The sequence below is a fragment of the Triticum dicoccoides genome, chromosome 2B, assembly GCF_002162155.2.
Source record: "Triticum dicoccoides isolate Atlit2015 ecotype Zavitan chromosome 2B, WEW_v2.0, whole genome shotgun sequence".
Taxonomy (NCBI): domain Eukaryota; kingdom Viridiplantae; phylum Streptophyta; class Magnoliopsida; order Poales; family Poaceae; genus Triticum; species Triticum dicoccoides.
Genome location: NC_041383.1, coordinates 78,525,090 through 78,548,307, shown reverse-complemented (window position 1 = coordinate 78,548,307; position 23,218 = coordinate 78,525,090). Strand labels below are relative to the sequence as shown.

The 23,218-nt window shown below is 48.1% G+C and overlaps 1 protein-coding gene across 1 annotated transcript; it reads right to left on the bottom strand.

Moving 5' to 3' along the window:
• Window positions 1–18,920: 18,920 nt before the first annotated feature.
• On the bottom strand, window positions 18,921–21,071 carry LOC119367187 (pyruvate decarboxylase 2-like). The gene is made up of 3 exons (XM_037632777.1): window positions 20,398–21,071; window positions 19,614–20,264; window positions 18,921–19,537 (listed from the first exon to the last, which is right to left on the bottom strand). Exons 1-3 carry the CDS (start codon window positions 21,069–21,071, stop codon window positions 19,060–19,062), a joined length of 1,803 nt encoding a protein of 600 aa, XP_037488674.1. The 3' UTR covers window positions 18,921–19,059.
• Between the last annotated feature and the right edge of the window lie 2,147 nt (window positions 21,072–23,218).

The window sequence follows — 23,218 nt, the reverse complement described above, 5'->3', positions numbered from 1 at the left end:
CCCGTGCCCAGGGTACCGGCAACCACGCCGACACCGTCAGGAACCCGCAGGAGAGAAGCCCACCTATCAGGATCGGATGACTGCGGCCAGATCTGGGGCTAGAACCCACCCAGCTCCCACCGCCCGCGCGCACCGGCAGCCGAACAAGCCGACCCAACAACGCCGGCCACAGATCTGGCCACACCCAGATCCGACGCACCCGCCGCCTCGACAACCACCTCCACTCGCCGGAGTGGAGAACTACCCCGGACACTTAGCTAGGCGTCGACGACACCACGGGCCGCCACCACCCACAGCAGGACGAATTTGGGCAGGGCTCGACAAAACAAAAAGTATCACGGTACGTCGTCCTCCCTTGAAATGGAACTTGAATGCTGGAGCAAGAAGACACATTCAAATCGATCTATTACAACCAGCGCGGTTGTTCGTATTCCATTTTCTTCTTCCAAGCCGACGCTCTTCTTATAAAAGAAAGCACTCAGTGAATTACTTACTGAATCTCGTCTTTCTCTTGGCGCCGAGAATTTTTGACGTGTACGGGTCGATCAGACGTTCGGCTTGCTTCTCCCCCACCCTTGCCTATGAAATGGATAACCCTTGCTGCCATAGCAGCAGGATTTTAAGGGCTTCTGTTGAAGCAGAATAGGATGAAGCCAAGGGCGCCCAGATCCGTCGCCACTGTGCGCCATGGCTGGCCACCACGCTGCCCCGGAAGCCATGGAGGCGTAGCCCCGCCAGAAAGCCCTGGAGCCGCCGCTCCAGCTTCCTATCTCCGCCACCACGCCTGGCGCCCAGGGTCGCCATTGCACGCAGCCCGAGTTCGCCCCTGGGATGAAGGGCGAGCCCGCCACCGCCGTCCGCCGCTCGCCGGCTTCCTCCGGCGGTGGCGGGGAATCGTGGGTCAGGGGCGGCGGAGACTAGGGTTCGCCCTAGCCGCCCCCCTAGGGGCAGCGCAAGCGCGTCTTTTGATAGTTTTTGGCAAAGCTGATCGAAAATGCTTCACTGATATCAAATCGCGACCGATCGACATAGACTACTAGATAGTTTGTGGCGCGCGTTGCTGCGCCCGTCTATTTTGGCTCTTAGTTGGTGGGATACGTATAAAGTTTTCCAAGCGAAGGATTTGTAATAGTTACTAAAACAAGCAAAATTCCATGAGACATAAGATTTTCGATGTGAATCAGAGTAGATTTTTATAGCCTTTCCTGTCGCTTATTATTTAGCCACTTGATTGCTTGTTTTCTCTGCATCTTCTTTGGTCATTTCAGACTAAGCTCGAAGGTATTTCCATCATTAATTGGTCGAAGGTATTTCCATCATCATGTTGGTAATTTCATTGCAAGTCGGATTACATGTAGTGACCACTCAGTTAAATCCAAGTGAGCGCACAAGCACAAAACAAAGAGAAGAGGAATTAGAGAAGATGGGTTATAAACTATTAGATGTATTGTAGTCACTTGAGGAAAAACTTAAAATGTATCTTGATGACAATGGGATTATCATTTTTTTTGTTTTGTTTTGAGGAATGACCGATGGGGGAGCTCTCCCATCTGAATGTACTATTACACAATGGCCAAAGGCCAAGTTTATTACATAGGCACACTTGTGCGTGAAGAGGGGTACAAGCGCCAAGAATTGGCGTCAACCTTATGATTCGGTTTCACAAAACAAAGAGCCCAAATGGTGAAAGTCTTCAAGAACAGTGAGATCACTGTTCAAGCACACATGATTGCACAATAGCAATTATAAAATCCAAGATTTTAAGCAGGAATATTAACATGTTTAACCTATGATGCCTCAGTTGTTCACCAATAATAATGTAGGCAGTGTGGCATCGCAGACCAATGGCCTTTTAATTAGTTAAGGAAATCAAAAGTACCACATGGTTGAGGTGATTGATGTCACTTTATTGAGCAACATGATTGATCTCTTCAGCATTCCCTACATAATAAGAAGCCACCATTTTCACTGGGCACAGGTTGTGCTTGTTAGTAATGAAGCCTCAACCTGAAATATAGAAGAGGAGAGAAATTTGATTTATACAACCAAGAGAATACAAAATATGTACATGCCAAGCTCTAATAATAGTCTAAAACATTGCACAACTTACTCCGGCGAATCATTATAGCATTTCTGAGTTTGTTGACTATAATAATGTGCATAAACTTAGATAATGATTCACACCAGCTTGGTGTTTTCTCCTAATAAAATTGGCAGACACTGAGACGTTCAAATCAAGATACTACTTACCTGAAGAAGCAAGATCAAATACATTCTCTATTTTCATGGGAATATTTTATCAGTGATGAACTTCTAAGACCACATGCGATGCTATTGCTGGTTGAGAAACTTCTCGGTATTCACCGCGTAATCTTTCTGCCTTACATCATAAATTTGTAGGCACAAAACTCTAATAACTAAGAACGTTGCACTCTAAATATTACCTTGCATTTATCGCTGAAAGCATACACTTATTAGCAGCCGTACCAAGTATTAAATAGAATGCAGCGACATCCGAGTACCTCTCACAGATTGCCAAAGATAGATTCAGGCAACATGAATGATATGTATGTCCTCCTGGATTGCTCCCATCGACCATTCAATAATTCTTTTGTAGCTGAACCAAAGCATAAGACATTTATCTTTTATCAAGGATGAAACGGAGTTTAGATATATCCGTGACCTAATATCAAGAATTGATTCTTATGAAGAACCTATTAGCTCAAGAGCCCAATACATGTTAACTTGGAAGAGGCCAAGAAATATATTAACGACTTCTTGGGAGGTGATGGAATAATATCTTTAGCTTTTGCCAATGAAGATGATAGTACAAAAAAACTGGCACTTGGCATGACCATACTTGCCAGTTTTAGATGTTGAAACCAAACTGTTTGTTTCAAACGCATGTGATTAGAAATCAATCAGCAAGGACAAGCAATATAATTAACCATCAGCACAAGAATGAAAAATGAATAATGGCTAATATGTACAGCTCAATCAGCTTCATGTGCAACATGCAGAAAACCTAGGGAATGAGACCAAAGGATGTGGCATCTGTACAGGTGGATTTCGCGGCAATATGCCAACGTTTTGAGCATCCCTACATGTCAGAACCCCGATCCTAAGTCACACCGATCTAGCATGTAACACATCATATCACTTTGCGGCCTCACGCACGGTATTCCCACGGGTGCCACCTTACCTGGCCCGGGACCGTTTGCGCCTTTTGGCTCACGTATATGATAGTGCCGCTAGCATCCATATGACAAAGAACCCGGGCTGACATGGCTAGTCGTGAACCCAAAGTGGCACTAACTTACAGGGACAGGCATACATGACCCAGCAACGAACGTGTCAGTCATTAGTGAGTGAATCCGGGCTGTAGCAACTAGGCTAGTAGGACTCCGGTAGACACCGTGTGACATTTCCCCGAAGGGACAGACACAGGAACGAAAAAGGACACATGCCGGCCATCCTAAGTGTTCCGGAGCAGTAGCAAGCTACCAAGGCTCAGTGGAAGCACTAGGAGACATTTCCCGGTAAGAGAGGCTACCAAGGATAAACGACTAGATAGTCAGATCCCACACATACCAAGCATTTCAATAACATACACACAATATGCTCGATATGTGCAAATACAACATGGCATCACAACGTGACTCTACAACTCAAGTATTTTATTCAATAGGCTCCGAGGAGCGAGATATTACAAGCATGAGTCTCACGACCCAACATTCAGAGCAAACAAGTCAAGCACAAGCGGAAGCTTAACATGTCTGAGTACAGACATCTACAAAAGAAAAAGGCTGAGAAGCCTGACTGTCTATCAGATCCTGCTGAGGGCACAAGATCGTAGCTGAGGTAACAAGCTAAACGTTGAAGTCCATGCGGTACTACTAGCGAGACTGAAGTCTCTCTGCAAAAACATAAATTAAGCAACGTGAGTACAAATGTACCCAGCAAGACTTACATCAGATCTAACTACATATGCATCATTATCAACAAGGGGATGGTGGGGTTTAACTACAGCAAGCCAGCTTTGACTCAGTGGCTATCCTAAACTACGACTGCAAGTAACTCTTTTGAGGTGGCGCACACGAGTCCACATATTCACCATATCAATACACCACTATGGATCCGCTCCTGTCTCCCTACGAGAATGCCATCCATAGCACTCACGCTTATCTTGCGTATTTTAGAGTATCCACTTTCACTTTTCTATGAACTGTACAGGCGACCCAGAAGTCCTTTACCGCAGACAGGCTATTCGAATAGATAATGTTAACCCTGCAGGGGTGTACTTCTTCACACACGCTCTCGCCACTTACCGCCATGTACACCTCGTGTATCTAGGCAACCTTCAAGCGGAAGCCTAGCGAGGGAGTCGGCCACGACCTGACTAACCACACAAGTCTCTCGTCCAGGTTTATCGCCTATTCAGGTTCCATCCGTAAGGAGATCCGGCCGGGGTGTCGCTCACGACCCCAAACAATGTGTGCAGGGTTCCCAAGCCCACCTCGACGGGTGGATCTACGCTTGGTACACCGTGCCATGGTGCCTAATCTGTCCCAAGCCCACCTGTATTGGGTGCCACTTGGTAGACTACTAACACTACCTACAAACAGCAGAAACTAGTTGCAACTCCTGGACAGAGATCAAGTTGATTAATAAGTCGAGAGAGCTTGGAGTGCCCGGAGCCCAATGTGTGGTAGTAACTGTTCATGGATCACAAACACAGAACTCAGTTCCTAAGGACGGCTTCAATGAGACAACCCACCATGTACTCCTACATGGCCTCTCACCGCTACCTTTACCAAATCGTGTTCACACACTTAGCTCACACACAGTAGGACATGTTCACACACCTCCGATTCATCCCCGATGAATCAGACCTGACACAACTCTAAGCAATAGCAGGCATGACAACAAGCATGAATGAGTAGGCACATCAGGGCTCAAACAACTCCTACTCATGCTAGTGGGTTTCATCTATTTACTGTGGCAATGCCAAGTCATGCAGAGGATAAAGGGGTTCAACTACCGCAGCAAATAATAGTTGTATCGTTGTTGTCCTAATGCAGTAAAATAGAGCAGGAGCGAGAGAGTGGGATTGTATCAGAATGAACAAGGGGGTTTTGCTTGCCTGGCACTTCTGAAGATAGTATAGCTCTTCATCGGTGTCATCGAACTCATCATCGGAACATCGTCTACTGAGAGGGGACAAATACCGGCAAACAAGGGAGGACACAATCAATGCAATGCAACAATATGATGCATGAATGTAACATGGCAATATGCTGTGGTTTGTGCTAATGCAGCTAAAACCAGATTAAATGAAGTTGGTTTGAATCCAAGATTCAAATTCAAACTCCACATGTGGTTATTTAAATGCCATTAAATTGAATTGTCCTAAACAGTAGTCATAAGTTGTTCTAACATGCATGAAAATGGTACAGATGGATAGATTGGATTTTTCTGATAATTTTTCATATATAAATTATTTCATTTGGAGTTACGGTTGAATTTCTATGAATTTTAGAAGTTTGGTATATTTTCTGAATTAAACAAATCATTTAAGATTTACTTAAATTCCGAAAAGGATTACTGCATCAGCCTGATATCACCATGACGTCAGTAGGTCAACGGGGCACGGACCAGGTCAAACCTGACTAGTGGGGTCCACCGGTCAGTGACCCAGTGTTGTTTGTGTCACTGGCAGGTGGGGTCGGGTCTACCGACACGTCAGCACAGTCAACTCTGACTTGTGGGCCACGGTGATTAGTTAAAACTAAGCAGGAATTAAACAATGGTTAATTTTGGGTGTGGGGCCCATTAGTTAGTGGTTCAGGGGGTTAATTAGCGGGTGATTAGGCCTAACTAGGTGGCCACGTCGGCGGCTATTCGCCGGCGACCACAGGCCACGGCGGAGGCGTCGGGTTTGCTCCTCCGGCGACCAAACGAGTGGCGGAGGGGCTCTGCGTGGAGCTGGTGCTCATCTGCATCCATCAGAGCAAGTAGCAGTGGCTGGGGTGGTCTACAGCGCCGACGGCGTCGAGCTTTGCGGCGGCCGGAGTTCGGCCAACGGAGGATTAAGCGCTGCAGGGAACGGCAGGAGCCTCAGGTGGTCGTGGTTGACTCCTGGGAACGTGCTAAGCACGGTGGCGCTCTCGGTTGCAAGCTTGCGCGGCTGTGGCCACGGCTACGCCATGGCCGGCGGCGAGATGCTTCGTTCACGGTTGGGGCTCGGGGCTAGAGGACGAACGCATCGACAGGGAGAGGGGCGAGGGGCATAGGAGCTCACAGCGGTTGCAGAGGTAGCCTCGGCGTGCTCGGGGAAGCACCGGAGCAGTCGAGGCGGCGATGGAGATCTCCGGCGTCGGGAGGTTGAAGACGGCGGCATGGAGGCGCTCGAGGGCGTCTGGCGTTGCACAGCTCGACGAGGAGGAAGAGGGGTACTAGGCGGAGCTCTTGGGCACCTCAGGGCGTCGCCGAGATGGCGGTGTCGGCGGTGGTGGCGAGCGGCGGCGACGAAGGCGTTCGGGCGGAAAGAACAGAGGAGGGGGAGAGCGTTCGGGGGAGAATGAGAGCAGTCCAGGGGGGTGCGTGGCGTCGTCCAGAAGATCGGGGAGGCCAGGCAGGCAGGGAGGAGCTGGCGCGGCTCGCCTGCGCGCCAGGCACGCAGCTGCTTCTTCTCCTAGCAAGAGGAAGAAGACATTGCTGCCCCTGGTGGGCCGGGCTGGTTTTGCCCGGCTGGGCTGCTACAGTGGTGGGCTGGCTAGGCTGCCAGGTAAGTCCTTCCCTCTCCCTTTTAAATTCTGTTTTTCTATTTTTCTGTAAGTTTGTGGCTTTATTAAAAAATAGTTAGACACCTTCAAAAATCCTGAAAATAATCATAGGCTCTGTTTAGATTAATTCCAACAGCCCACACTTATTTCCAGAATTATTTGAGCATTTAAAATATTTACTAGCATTTAAATGCCCAAATGCAAAGTACATATGATTTAATTCAGTGACCAAATATGTCATGGAAAAATGTGCAACACCTCTGGTTATGAATCTAGCATTTACCAGAAATGATGAACATTTTTGAATGCCATTTGGATTCACTGAAAATATTTTTAGGTTGAACCAATTTGAATTCCATTTGGTACTAGGGTTTGGACATCCCCATTTCAAGTTTCTTTCAAAATTTTAAACATGATGCACACATGAAGTTAGCCTAGTGCAATGCCAGAAGCTAGGGATGTGACAACTCACCCCTACTAAACAAGAATCTCGTCCCGAGATTCAGGTGTAGGGTAAGATGAAGGGGAAAACGCAACTAACGCAATCTTCACGATCCAGGTTGCACTTCAAATGAACATTGATTCAATCACCATCTTTGTCTTGTCGTCTTGCTCTGATAACTCCAACTAACATGACAATGAGAGGGAAAGGAAAACTCTAGAGGGATCGATCTTATCGAAGGTCGAACAACTCATGATCAACTCATGGAGTGGGACATTGAAACATCTCTCGAGCTGAGACACAAAGCATTCGTCTAGAGGGATGGAGTGAAACACATGACAAAGGTTCACTAGGTAGGCAATAATTCCACACCTAAGAAGGTGTCGAACGGTTGTCAACGTAGCAAGGATTTGAGTTGCCATGATACCATAACGATGCACCTTAGGGAAGGTGACTCGTAGAAATATCCCCTTAAGTGGCAAAAAGAATTACCTTTAATTCAGAGATCATTGAAACTCTTTATACCAGCTTAAGGCAAATCACAATCGATCATTTGAAGGAGTTCGGTAGAATAACATACTCGGACTAGAATGGATGATGTGGATTACCTTGTTGTAAATAACACAAGGGATGTTTGTAATAACTGGGGAGAAGCTCAACAGTAGAGAGTGAGTCCACTGTTCGAAAAGTTATAGCATAACCGAGGAAACTGAGAGGAATCCCAGTTAGTGCCGATGATAACACCTAGCGCTTCTGCGTGCTCTCAAGAACTTGAGCATTTCCATATTCATCAAGGTTTTACCAACATCCGTGTCAAGGATCCTGGCAACACAATGTACTACCATGATGAACATCGATGGACGATGCAGATGCAAAGGAAGATAACCTTCTCAGATTTCACCTTAGCGGGGCCAAGGGAACAAAATCTGGATGATCGACCGAGAGACATTTAGCACTCCGCTTCTAATGTTCTCCTTGATGTGCTAGCGTAATCCATAGATAATTATGGTTTGATATCTAGAACATCAAGTAAAAGGTCGGACTTCAGGAACACAAAAATCCATAAGGAACAACTAGGGAGTAGATCCTACGAAATCCTTATGGGGAGGTGGCCAACTTCCTCAAACAAGATACTACAATAATAGGTCTTCCGGCTGGGTGTGTTGGCCACGACATCCACTTTACCGGTTATCGAGGGACCAATATTATAGTTCTTGGGAAATGTTCCAACCATCATATCTGCCTGAGATTCAGATCTGGTTGGTGTTAGGATATTCCAGACTCATTAAGTCTAGAAAGAAAAATGAAAGTTTGCAACACAAATTGACGAGATGACGTTGCTAGATTCTCAGGAAATGGACTACGGTAGCAAGCTCCAAAACATGAGCTGGTTCTGCTACAAACCTGTGAACACGCTGTCCAAGACAAGCATGACCACGTAGTAGTCTTATAATAAAACACTACCGAGTTCCGGTGGGGAACCATCATTGAGGATATCGGAATCTTGTGCATGACCTAGGATAGCACAACAACTCCTTTTTCTTGAACAAGTTAGTCATTGGCTTAGTGTGCTATGGAATTCATATGGAATGAAGATGATCAGTCTAACAGACCACAGAATACTTCGCATGTGCATACCTGACTTGGGATGATTCCAGAGGAGGTAAAAACATGCTTTCTCGAATTCACGGCGGCAACTAGCATCAAATGCACATGAATTAGAGGAAGTCACTTCTTTCATCCGAACATATACTTCACGGACGGGTCATGAAGATAATGCTTATAAAAATTCCCAATACTAACTGGATGTTCTGCACAAATCATGGAGAAGATAAAAATATTGCTGATGGGTTCAACAACAATTCATCCAGGTTTCCATGTAAGTGGAATCCCATAATTATGTGAAAAAGTGATAGCATTGGTCAAACCCAAAAGATATAATGGTGTATGCTCGAGGAAACAACCACGAGTAAGACAACATTACGAATATCGTTGGTTCTGATTTGATTTGACGATAGCCCATACTCAAATCAAAGATTGGGTAAGATGATAGGTCCATAAACTGATCACGAGGACCAATCGATAAAGAAATCACCTTTCTACAACAAACACACAAACACAAGATATCCCTTTGGAAATGAACTAAGTTAGGCAAGCTTTTATCTTCCAACTCTCCAAGTTGTTGTTTAGCTTAACCAACTAGCTCAGGGGTACCCAACACAGATTCTTGGAGAAAGGGTGGTTTCGAAAACCAACTTGGTCACGAGCTCAACATAACAGTCAGGTGACGACCTGGTGATACTTCCGAGAAGATATTTGGAAAATCACGAACTACCGATATGTTACTAAGCTCAAGAACAATCTTGCTTTTCACGGCAAGACGATATGATCAAAAGAGCGAGGAATCGATACGATCCTGACTCATTGATCGAGGAGTGCACCCGAAAATAAGGACTAGGTAGCACGATCAACCTTAGGGCCATGATTCAAAAATCAACACGCTAAGAATGAGGTTATTGTCCATTTAACTACCAAGCAACAGAGTTCCCAGGAGTATCGATTTCACACATCATAGTTCACATGTCGGCGTTCCGGTTACAACAACACGGGAGCCGAGAAATGAATAATGAGGGTGAGAAGTATCACTGTATCAAGAGTTCATAGAATGGTGTGCAATTCCCATGATAATCTTAATATAAAGATGGTAATACTGCAAGGTAGAGCAGAACAAAAGCTAGATTAGCAATTTGATCTGTGGAGCACAACTACTTTGACCCAATCCTAGAAATGGATGAGGTTCTGGAGTTTGTTTCTCCTAGTCATTCCGGAATAGAATAGCTTGACGGACCACAAGAATAATAGGTATCGATGAACGAATGCACGCATACTCTTGACTATCAATTGATAGATGAGGGTCGGAATACAACTAAAGGGGGACAACTCAAAGGAACATATGATTTTCTGAGTTGTGGATGCGTAGATTAATATGTCGAACCAAGTTCAACAAGTTTCTTCCGGATAATCCATGCAGAGAGGTAGGACTGACAGATTCACAACATAGCATCGAGAACTAGTCAAGAGCACTCTGGTTGCAATCTTTTGGTTCAAAGAACTTCCGCCATGAGCAGTTCATGGTATTTGGAAGAAGGAAATACCACGGACCTCGAGGACTATTGCAAAGGTTACTAATATCCTAAAGGAACGAGCAAAAACTATCAACATAAAGCAAGTAGGGTGAATCTCGGGTTCAAAACCCAGGAGTAGAATACCTACTACTAAGTGGCATCACGGGATGCTTTCGAGAATAAAGGCCAGGATCATCACACTAGGACACAAATCATGGCTAGATTACTAGATGATCCCCTAAGACACCTAGGGTCATAATAATAACTCCAACATATATGTCGAGGTAATAGAATGCCTCAACTCAGCGTTTAGTGTGCTTAATCTAGCCCAAAGAAACATCGGGAAGGGAAAGGGGGATTTGCAAATGCATCAGACTATTTAGAAACCTGGGATGACTCGGACAGCATAACGACTGTAAATGCTCAAAAAAAATTTGAGACATCCTGCAAATTGGTGGCGTAACCACTCAACATCACAAAATCAAGGTACTGAGGCCAGCTATGGACACACGAAAGTAGTAGGGACTGAACCGAGGCTTGAATTCATCAACCCTATAAGTCTATGGATTAGTAACACGTGATCCTGATAGAAAGAAGAGAAGGCCTAGTTCTTAACCCCGTAGGAAAGATAAGATGACTCGGATCAAAAGGCATAAGGTATAAGGAGTAAAAGGAGCCTTACGTTCCATCCCACAATCAATTCCCTTATATAACTAAAGCATTTCTAGACTCAACATCGACCAGTATGGCTTGGTAATCCTACAGGCAGTCAAGCTCTGATACCAAAGCTGTCAGGATCGGGGTCCTGACACTACAGCTTGTGCCACCGTGGCACACAAGCCACTCTACCCTCCCAGTCATTGTTATCTCGATCTGGTCATCGAGAAGGCCATTGCCGTCACCTCCTCATCCATCTCTTGCATCTTCCCCATAAATCAACAACCATGCCTTTTCTCTTGTAACTAAAATAGATCAAAGTATAACTGTTGGTCTATAGCAGCTACATAATTTCAAATAGCAGACTAAAAAAGAAAGACATGCCTTGCAGATAAGCCATGTCTATACAGAAGTGAACGGAAGATAATCCATGAAGTTACTATTTTCTTAAATGGATCAAACATAGTGAGCACTTAGAAAAGCAGCGCAAGAAACAATAAGATAACGACACTGGTGTGGTTTAGTGGTTTACTCATTACTGTTCCATATGTCAACCTTTAATTGTCCACAGATTCACCTGGAGAACACCTGGAAAAAGATGAAGAAAGGGAGAGACAAATGAATGTGCTAGAGTGAAATAAAAATCAAACATGAATACAACAAAGACGACCAGAATTACTACATCATAGGATATACGTATTGGTAAACAATCGCACCTGTTCAGCAGCCATGGTTGTAGTTCCCGGTGATGCATACACTCTGAGCATAGAAATTCCTGTAACAGCAACAAGAAGTCAGGTGGATATATATAAAGCATATATACGACATTACAGGGAGTGAGAACAGAGAAAGATAGCGGCCAAAAATGAAACTATAAGCAAAGAAAATGTCTGATGAATGGCTGGAGATCTGAGACGGAATGGAGAAAGGAAAATATCCAGCGCATCATATTTAATGAGCAATGTGAGGATGCACTAACGCAATGGGAGGACTTACTAACACATCTATGGAGGAAATGAATTCACCATCATTACAGTAGGGAGACAATCGATCTTTATCAGCATAGGCAGCGGAACAGTAAAGTACCTCCATTGGTCATCGCCGACAAGTGACGTACCTCAGTTTTATTGTACTGAGTGGTTATTAGCACCATCTCCTGGAGCACGGACTTTTAATTGCAATCCATCACATATGAATTGTCCTAAACAGGTATATGCTACTCCGTCATCTGTCGCGCCACCGGGAGTAGCTATATTACCTCAACAATATCTCTTGATCAGTATCTATTAACAATTGTATGGAATAGATGATGGGGTTCTGCTCAATGCCCAGTTATGAAAGTTGTACTTTTGGAGATTGTTATTTGCTTCTTGGATTGCTGATATATGTCAATCGAATCAGAGGCGCCCCTGCAAACACAAAACAATGATCTTCTTTAAGAGATTATAAGCAGATTTGTCTATAAGGCACCTTTGTTTTACCAAGATAACGACAACTACAGTTGATGTCATGTATACTAATTTGTTCTGCTACTCTTCGCATGTCACTCACAAGGCAGTGGTTGTTGAGCGTGAGATTCCAAACTAATACATAAATCCAATATGAACTTCATCCCCAAATTCAGCAGCGATGTTATGGTGGGGCAGAGTCGAGGTGATGGGATCCAACCGTCCCCTGGGGGCGGGGTCGAGGGGTACCTTGAGGTGGTCGACGTACTGGTGGGAATCCGGGTCGCGATGGAGACGGCAGCCGTGAGCGCTTGTAGATAAATGCCATGCCGGATCTCGCCGGCTTCAGCGCCCACGGCGGCGGGCGTCGGTACACCACTAGTCTGTCCGTTGGTAGGGAGAACGAGAGGTCGGGGAGGAGGTCTCCGAGGGGAGAGCCTAGATCACCTGCGCCTCATGCCCGTCAGGGTTAACCAGATGAGCAACGGACCTGGCGGTGGCGGAACTGTGGCGGCGCCTAATCACACACATCGTGGGAGAGAGATGAGGGGTCCGGGAGAGGGGGCGGTTTCTTCTGCTCTGTATCGAGCACTGCATACCAGCCCATTGAAGCCCAATCAACCACGGGCCTTCAAAAAAGTCTTCAGAATAGCGGCCTAAGGACACCCAGCCCAGCTCGCGGTAAACAACCATTGAGACTAAGATCTGATGGCCAGAAACTAATCGAACACAAAATCCGATGGCTGGGGACGTTGAGGGCATGAGAGAGCTTGCTTTAGGTGCGGTTATACTGTCCTTAATTAGTGTCTACTGCGGGTTGGGTGGCCTGGAGTTGGCGGTGGAGACCCTTGATCCCCACTCCAGGAGCTCCTTGCTTGTATCATCCTTGTGCGCCACCACCTCGATGAAGCACATGCAGTCCTTCTTCTCCCCCGTTGCTATCTCGATGGCCGCCGTCAGCTCCTCCTCGCACGTCACCTTGGCGGCCCAGCACTTGCCGTCGCCGTTGTGGATGGCGTTGAAGGGACGGATCTGCACCAGTTCTGAAGGTGTTCCTGTGCCAAACAATTTTGGAGCCTGGTGCTTGATGCTCGAGACAACGAGGGCGATTTTATGCCTCCCAAGCATATTGATTCTCATGCCAATATGAGCATTTGGTTGCTTGATGCCTTGATTGGTTCAGTACACACACGAAAGGTGAGAAAGCTATCATTTTTTTCGAAACGGAGGCATACGATTTGCCTCATCTATTAAATAAGGAGAGAATAGAGTTTAGAGTTTTACAGGACACCCCATACAAGCGACATGATAATTACTCACATACAATGATAGTCCCTAGCTTCTTGGCGCCGGCAGTAACCCATAACTTTGCCTCACCTATGATGGTTTGGAGGAGAATAGGCGGTGGCGCAAATTTTTGCTGAAATACCCGAGCATTTCGCTTGTTCCAAATGGTCCAAGAGGTGAGCATGACGAGAGAGGACATGGCATGCCAATTCGGGTTTCGGTCATCGATACGCTTGACCCACCACTCCTTGACGGATTCATCAAGATGCCAATCGGGAATGTTGACGTGAGGTAGCCCAAGCTTCTCGATGATAGATCTCCAAAGCCTAAGAGTGTAACGACACTTGAAGAAGAGGTGTGGCCCCGTTTCTTGCTCTCTCTTGCATAGTGGACAAAGACCACAATTGACCCAACCACGCTTCTCCAATCGATCGGCGGTCCAAATTCGGTCTTGCAGGGCAAGCCACGCAAAGAATTTTACCTTAGGGGGTGTCCAAGCCTTCGAAACCATACGGTCCATGGGAGAGAGAGTCAATCCAAGGAACAGAGCCTTGTACGCAGTGGCCGCCGAGTAGATCCCATCGTTCGCATGTTTCCATGTAATGTCGTCTTCGGCTTGGTCGTCAAGGGGGAAGTCATGAACAAGCATCCAAAGAGTGAAGAATTCGGTAATGTGGCGAATGGAGATAACAGTGTTTGGATTGATTTTGAGAATCCATGCATTGTCATAGAGGGCTTCACGCACCTTCCAATTCTTTCTCCTTGAAGCCTCGTAGATTAATGGAGCAATATCCATGGGTTTCCTCCCAAATAGCCAAGGGGAGTCCCAGAACGGTGTTTTTGCACCGTCACCCATAGTGATAGTTGTAGAGGCGTAGAAAAACTCGAGGTCCTCGGTGGTGCAAGGGTTACCAAACCCCACCCAAGGCTTGTGGGGCTCCTTCCATTCATACCACGGCCAACGAAGACGTAAAGCCCGCGAAATTTTTTCGGCGTTGAGTACCCCCAGGCCACCATATTCCTTTGGCCTACAAACTATTTTCCAATTGACTTTGCACTTGGCTCCCGTTGTCTTATCCGCACCGGACCATAGGAACGACCTCTCCAATTTATTTAGGTTGTTGAGCGTACTTGGCGGCACAATGAGAGGCGTGATTGAGTATATCGCTTGGGATGAAATGACTGATTTGACAAGTGCCGTGCGGCCGATGGTAGTGATATTTTTGGCCGTCCCAAGTGGCCAATTTGCTCGCCGCCTTGTCCTAAAGGTATTGGAAATCCACCTTTCTGAGCCGCTAAACAGAGAGAGGCAATCCAAGATACTTCATCGGGAAAGTAGCACGAGTTGCAGGCAAGCTCTAAAGAGTGTGCCCAAGATTAAGATGACCACATCAAATTGGCACAACGGAGCTTTTCTGAAAGTTGGTGCATAGACCTGTCACTTCGCCAAAGCCTCTCAAGATGGAAGCCAGATTGTCAACGTCCCTTTTGATAGGAGCCAGAAAAACAGCAGCATCATCCGCATATAGGGAGGTTCTCACCGTAGGCCCCCGCCCACGTATCTTGTGAAGGAGGCCTTTCCGGGTTGCCAAATCCAGAATCTTATGCAGCGGATCAATCGCGATGACGAAAAGCAGGGGGGAAATGGGGTCCCCTTGCCGGAACCCCTTCCCACGCTTAATGGGAGGGCCAGGGATGCCATTTAAGAGAATACGAGACGATGACGAGGATAGGAGTGCGGCAATCCAAGCCCGGAACCTATCCGGGAAACCCAAACGCTGAAGGAGATCTAACATGTAGCCCCACTTGACGGAGTCAAAAGCCTTTCTTATATCCAGCTTGAAAAGAAGAGACGGGGTCTTGCACTTGTGTAAGCGCCTAGCAAAATTACGAACGCACATGAAGTTTTCATGTATGCTACGCCTCTTTATGAATGCACTTTGCGCGTTGGAGACAAGGCAGTCCATGTGTGGAGCCAGCCGGAGCGAAAGGACCTTGGCAATTATTCTTGCGATGGCGTGGATGAGACTGATAGGTCTGTAATCAGAGATGCCTTCCGGGCCCTCCTTTTTGTGCAATAGCACAACATTGGCAGAATTCAACCAATGCAGGTTGGAGGTGTGGAGAGAGTCAAAACACTGGATGACTCTCATGATCGTAAACTTGATGATGCCCCGACACTTCTTGAAGAAGACCCCTGCGAAGCCATCCGGACCGGGCGCCTTATCACTAGGCATCTCCTTTATGGCCGCCCAAACCTCATCTTCCGTTATGGTGTTGCCCAGGTCGTGCAAGTCATGGGTCTCTATGCGAAGCTCCTCCCAGTTGAAGTCTTTGTTGCTACTGCATCCTGTACCCATGATCTTGGTGAAGTGGGAATGTATGATCTTCTCTTTTTCCTTGTGTTCGGTCACCCACCCATGCACATGTTTGATCCGGTGAATGTGGTTTTTCCTCCTTCTGGCATTGATGCGTCGGTGGAAGAATTTTGTGTTTGCATCCCCATGCTTCAAATTTGCCAACCGAGCACATTGACTCTTCCTAGACCTCTCAAGAACCGCCAAGCTAATCACCCTCCGCTTGAGTCTCATGCGCAAGTCTCGCTCCTCAAGAGAGAGATCCCTTTCCTCTTGCGCGATGTCGAGGTGGAGAATCACAAGCAGGTCCGCATGGAGCTGAACCTTAGCCTTGGAGAACAAGTTCTTGCTCCACTCAGATAGACGGATGGCAGTTTTTTTAGCTTATGGTACAGAACTTGGTACGGCTCCGAGTGCCCGACACGCTCGTCCCAGGCCTTTTGCACTACCTCGGAGAAGCCAGGGAAAGAAGCCCAGAAGGTTTCAAACTTGAAGGACCTAGGCCTTCTGGGCCCTTTATCATCAGCAAGCAGCATGGGGCAATGGTCGGAAAGTGAAGATGACAGAGCATGTAGGACATGGGTGCTGAAGGTCGTATCCCACTCCGCATTGCAGAAGAAGGAGTCAAGCTTGCAGAGAGTTGGGTTGTTCCGCTCGTTGCTCCAGGTGAAGCGCCGATTCTGGAGGTGAATTTCCTTGAGCTCACAAGATTGTAACGCAGCCCGAAAGCGATTGATCCTACGCTGGTTGAAGATTCTCTTGTTTTTGTCGCGTGCACGGTAAATTTGGTTGAAATCCCCAAGGGCCAGCCATGCAATCCCATTAGGAGGCTTGCGGGAGATAAGCTCGGCAAAAAACGCATCTTTGCAGGCGTGGTCAGTTGGCCCATAAACGGACGTGACCCTAAAACAGACGTCAGTCGCACGGGCACGAACGGTACCAGAGAGGCAATAGGTCGATGCAGTGATATCGGAGACGTCGAGGACCGTGTCATCCCAAAGTAGCAGAATCCCTCCCCTAGTCCCCAGAGCCGGGCGTTGCGCAAAGCCTTGAAGCCTGTTACCACCAAGGAAGGCAGCAACGAATTTATCAACGCAGCCAAGCTTAGTCTCTTGCAAACATACAAGCTGGCGTGAGGAGGCTGCAATCGTCGCGCTAACAGTTGACCTCCGCGCCGGGTTATTTAGACCGCGAACATTCCAACTTAATGTGTTGATGGGCTGTGTCGTCATGGGTCACACCAAAAAACAAAAGACCTCTGGCAGCGACAGCAGCTGTGCACGGCCATCAGGCAGAGGAGAGCTGCTCCAGCGTCAGCATAACAACACAGCAAACCGACAACCAAAGTGCATGATTTTTCTCTCATGAAACAACGAGCACCCACAGCACTATCACACCTGATACAACGCACACCCACAACACTAACAACACACAGATCACCCCTTGGAGCACTAAGAGGGTGGACTAACATAAGCATCCGTAGTACCCTAACAGACAAACTAGGAACCTCAAGCATCCTGGATAGCTACACCTCCCTCTTGAGCAAGCTCCAGTGCTCCCTCTCCACCATGCTCAATCAGTGCGTCCTCGACGCCGTTGACCGCTGGGTCATCCAGATGAAAGAACTCCCTCATGGCCATAATCACCTCTGGAGCTAGCTGGTCCTTGAACTTGGAAGTGAACTCTTCCAGAGTTGCCTCCGTCACATCTTTGCCATCTCTGGTGATCCCGAGCGTGCGGCAGACCATCTTCTCGGCGACTTTGGTCGCTGGCATCGTAGCAACACTTGCACCAGTACGTTTGTTCCTCTGGAGCGAGAGCCCACCCTTCCTAGATATGTGCACACCAGCCAACGTCTTCCGGCGAGCTGTGGGAGGCCGTGGGGGTGGCGATGGAGGCGTGGCAAAAATGCTCTGCTGCCTCACCTCGAAGAGAGGCTCCAGGAGATCTTCAGTGGCCTTGGCTTGCGCACCATGCACCGGTGAAGGGGTCGTGCGTGATCATCATGGCATGTTTCGCGCGGGGGTTGTCCTTTTTTTCTCTAACGTCACTGTTCCCGAGCATGCGGAATTGTTGGCTTGCAGTAGAGGAGTCCAATTAGCGGTGGAGCTTGGTGCAGAGAATAGCAAAACTGTAAAAAAAATCTGAGTGAGATAAAGGACTTGGAACTTGCCCAAACTGTTTGGGCCAAGGCCGACCTCCTGGACTTGGCAATCTCACTCATGTGAATCTGCAGCAGATTTCTTGGCCTTTGAAATAGCGAAGGAGGCACATGGTGCGCTCTGGCATGTCTTCTTTGCAGCTGCTGCCGTAGTGCTTTGGCATGATCGGAACGAGCAAGTTTTTCATAACAAGTGTTGGACAGCTGGGAGGATTCTCACTGAGGTTGCCGACCTGATCAAGCTATGGAGACTGCGAGCACCCGAGGAAAATGTTAGGGAACGTCTATCTTCTTGGGCTGATAGAACACCTACATGTAAAATGACTTTGGTCACCCAAGCTACGGCCTGTTTTGAAAGCATAAGGTAGAACATGATCTACCTTTTCTTTCGAAAAAAAAGGACTGGGAAGAGCTCGAGGCTAAAGATTGTCATACTTATTTTGTTTAACTCTCTGCAGTAGAAAGACGACATAAGAAGAATCGTTCAACTTTATTAATCAATAATTATTCGAGCCTAGAAAGTAGTATGCGAAGTTTGCATGCATGCAAGCATACTACTCCCTCCATTCCTAAATACTTGTCTTTCTAGTCATTTTAACAAGTGACTACATACATAGCAAAATGAGTGAATCTACACTCTAAAACATGTCTACATACATCCGTATGTAGTAGTCATTCAAAATGTCTAGAAAGACAAATATTTAGAAACGAAGGGAGTAGTAATCAAACGTACGCTGGATTCTAGTAAATCGAAAATGCCTCGCTCAAATCATCAAAATCGAGATCTAGTATAATGTCTACTGCGGGTTGGGTGGCCTAGAGTTGGCGGCAGAGACCCTGGATCCCCACTCGAGGAGCTCCTTGCTGGTGTCGTCCTTGTGCGCCACCACCTCGATGAAGCACAGGCAGTCCTTCTTCTCCTCGGTCGCCGTCGCAATGGCCGCCATCAGCTCCTCCTCGCATGTCACCTTGGCGGTCCAGCAGTTGCCCTCGCCGTTGTGGATGGCATCGACGAGGCCGGTGTAGTTCCAGTTCTTGATGACGTTGTATGGCCCGTCGTGGATCTCGACTTCGATGGTGTAGCCGCCGTTGTTGATGAGGAAGATGATGCTGTTCTGCCCGCAGCGGAGCATGGTGGACACATCCTGCGCCGTCACCTGGAAGCTGCCGTCGCCGATGCAAGCGATGACACGCTTGTCAGTGGCGCCCTGAGCGTAGCCGAGCAGCGCCCCGACTGACCACCCGATGGAGCCGTACTGCATCTGGAACTCGTACCTGCACGCACGGATCACAAGGCTGCTCATATCAACTTAGCAAAGCCGCATGCAAGTTAATTGATCGGAATACGTACCCGCAGCCGTCGGGGAGCTTGAGTTTCTGGCAGTTGAACCACGAGTCGCCGGTCTCGGCGATGACGGCGCTGTCGCCGGTGAGCATCTTCTGGATGTGCTTGAAGAGCACGTTGACGCGCAGCGGCTCGCCGGGCTCGCTCTCGGGCAGGTGCCCCTCCGGCACCCAGATCCTCTTGTAGTTTTCGTAGGCCGTCGTGTTCTTCTTGAGGCGCTTGCCCAGCTCGGTCAGGAAGTCCTTCATCATGATGCAGCCGAAGGCCGGGCCGTTGCCGACGGTGACGCGGTCGGGCTGCACGATCACCGCCTTCTCCTTCTTGAGCAGGAAGGAGTAGCCCACCGAGCTGTAGTCATTGAAGATGGGGCCGGCGAAGAGGTAGGCGTCCGCCGACTCCACGATCTCGGCGCAGAAGGCCGTGCTCACCGCGCCCCAGTAGGTGCCGAGGAAGCGTGGCAGCGTCTCTGCCACCAGCCCCTTGGCCGACGGCATGGTCGCCACCGCGTAGCCGCTCGCGTCGGCCAGCTCCGCGAATGCCGTGCCTGCCTTGGCCACCCGCAGCTTGGGCCCCGCCACCATCACCGGCTTCACCGCCTTGTCCAGGAAGGCCACCGTCGCCTCCACGGCCGCCTCCAGGCTCATCTGGTTGCTCATCCTGCATGCATTGCACACGTCAATTCATCCGTCATATATATCTTCCCATGCATGCATGCAGCGCATGATCGATCATGGCACGAACGTATCATCAAGAAAATAAAAGCAGGAAAGAACGAAGGGAGCATACAAACCTTGGTGCGAGGAAGTAGGGAACGGGGTCGCGGCTGAATGTGGGGTGGGGGACGGCGGGGAGGTTGCAGCTGACGCTGATGTAGACCGGCTTGCTCTCCTTGAGAGCCGTGGAGATGGCCTTGTCGATCTGCTCATGGGCGTCGTCGAGGTTGTTGACGACGGCCTGGTAGCACGTCACCGGCGTGAAGCACCGCAGCTCCTGAGAGAAATCAGGGAGGCCGATGGTGTGATGAAGAATCCTGTTGGTGCCGTAGTCGTTCGAGTTGGGCCCGCCGACGATGCAGATCAGGGGGAGGTTCTCGCTGTACGCGCCGGCGATGGCGTTGAGCACGCTGAGCCCGCCGACGGTGAAGGTGACGGCGCACGCGCCGACGCCCTTAGCGCGCGCGTACCCATCGGCGGCGTAGCCGGCGTTGAGCTCGTTGCAGCAGCCGACGAGGCGGAGCCCCGGCTCGGCGATGAGGTGGTCGAGGAGGGTCAGGTTGAAGTCGCCCGGCACGGCGAACACGTCGCTCACGCCGATCTGCACCAGGCGCCGCGCCAGGTGGCGCCCCAGCGTGGCGTGCGGGGAGCCGACGAAGGTGGGCGCCGACGCCGGCAACGTCGCCGGGCACGCCACCGCGCCGCTCGGCGCCCCCTTGGGCCCGTCAACGGATCCGATGCCCGTCTCCATGGTAGGTCGGTCGATCGAGGTACGTACGCGAGGAGCGATTGGGAGGCGACAACTATTTTCTTGTGTGGTTTGACCCGTGTTGGTCGTGGCTATTTATATGACGAGAGAATCATGGACGGCAAGTAATAGAATCCGGCAAAGAGTCTTTGGCCTTCGATTTTGTCGCCTGCTATGTCGCTGCGTCGTGGGGTCGGGAGCCTCCTCGGGGCCACCTGTCATCCGGCGGTGGAGGTGGAACACGCATTATTTCGTTTGATTTGATTTTAATCGGGTGTTAATACGGAGGGATTTTGGTTTGGACAGCAAGACAAAGTTTTTCTTACGCCACAAGGTGGTCGGGGGCCGGGCCACTTCTTTTTCTCACAAAGTAGCAACAAGTTTCCTTGAAAAAAAAGTTCCACGAGTGAGGACGTCCTAAACCTAGGTGCATCTACACCCGTTTTTCTAAAGCATTTTAAACGCGTTTTAAAATGTCCAAAAAATTAGAAAAACACGTGTACAACTCCGCAAAAAATATGTGCACGGCACAAAGTTTTACGAAAAATTATCTTTCTATTCTGCATCTGCAAAAACAAAAATATTGGTGCTAGAAAATAGTGTTCCATGAGCCCCTTTTTTGTATTTTTGCAAAGGCCCGAAAAAGGCCGCCTATCCGCGAAACTATCTGCACACACACAGAATGTGAAGATATACGCGTGCAACTTCTTTAGATTTTTTTGGCACTGAGAAATATATTTTTAGGTGGGTGCAAATATACCCTGTTTCATCCATATTTTTTTTCAAGTTTCACTCTAAATATGTAATACAATCCACAACTAGGCCAACTGGTCATTTTATTCTATAAGGGAGTCTCCAACACTGACCCGGAAATTTGCTCCGGCATTCGTCCTCGGACAGCGGGAGCAGTCCGTGGACATGATGCGAGAGGCGGCCATCCAATGTTATCCTGTATATATCCGGTAGTAAAGGGCAATTTCAAATTCAAATAAAGTATGATCCATAGCGCCCTCTGAATCACATGTCTAATCACAACCAAAAAGAGACAAGTATGCTTAAAGTTTTTACATGCCTAATCACAAAAGAATATCAGTTTGGCAGTCCATGCAAAAAAAATTGCCCCGCCGAACCGGTAATCCGAGCCTCCGAGTTGATGCTCAAGGTGCCGCCGCCATCGCCGCCGCGTATGAATCCTCGGCCTCGGCCTCCTTTTCCGCCGCTACGTCCTCCTCCTTGTCTGCAGCCTCCAACTCATCTTTATGTCGCTGCAATATCTTGTAGTGGACGGCTTGCACGATCATCCTTGCATCGGCATCCAAAGACACCACATTCAATGACAACATCTTGGCGTCCTCTGTATCGGCTGCGATCTTCACCTTCTTTTCTTTGAGCACCGCCTTCTTCTCCTCGGGCATGACCTTCTTCTCTTCGATTATGGCCCTCTTCTCTTCTAGCGCTAGCTTCTTCTCAGTCGCCTCCATCAAAAGTTTGAACCTCTCCGCCTTCTCTTTTATACTTGATGTCCGAGCGCTTGACATATGCCTCCCACTTCTTGGTCAAGATGTCCTCGAACCTCACCGTCATCTTCACCCCACACCTTCTCGCTTCGCCCTCTCCTCCTCCCACTTCTTTTCCCGAAACCCTCTTATAATATTCTTGGGTAGTTCTTTTGTTGGATCGGTTGGGTCACTGGTTTCTCCCTCAGTGGCTTGGGCGGCGGTCTTGGCTATGCATACGTTCCACTTTGGTTTCCCATTCAACTTCAACCAACAATGCATGACGGTGAAGTTTTTCTTCTCCAACTTCTTGAACACCGTACATGCACAAGAAGGCTAAAAAAACATTGTCAACAAAACTACGCACATCTGGCTAGGGATTAATAAAACTATGCACATCCGGCTAGCGATGAACAAAACTATGCACATCCGGCTAGCGATCAACAAACTATGCTCATCCGTCTAGTGATCAACAAAATTACGCACATCCAGCTAGTGGTCAACAAAACTATGCACATCCGTCTAGTGACCAACAGAACTATGAACATCCACTCATCTTAACACGCTTCATCAACTGTCTTAGGACATTGATTTCTGCTAAGTGTTGTGCCATGTGACATCAGGAGAAAAACCTTTCTGTGCATTTTCCATTTT

What these genes read in the sequence shown, in the direction of transcription:
- LOC119367187 (XM_037632777.1), bottom strand. Translation starts at nt 21,071, where the DNA reads ATGGAGACGGGCATCGGATCCGTTGACGGGCCCAAGGGGGCGCCGAGC. An exon ending in CCCTACTTCCTCGCACCAAG is followed by an intron (nt 20,265 to 20,397) that starts GTTTGTATGCTC and finishes CAATGCATGCAG; the next exon opens with GATGAGCAACCAGATGAGCC. An exon ending in AAGCTCCCCGACGGCTGCGG is followed by an intron (nt 19,538 to 19,613) that starts GTACGTATTCCG and finishes CCGTGCGTGCAG; the next exon opens with GTACGAGTTCCAGATGCAGT.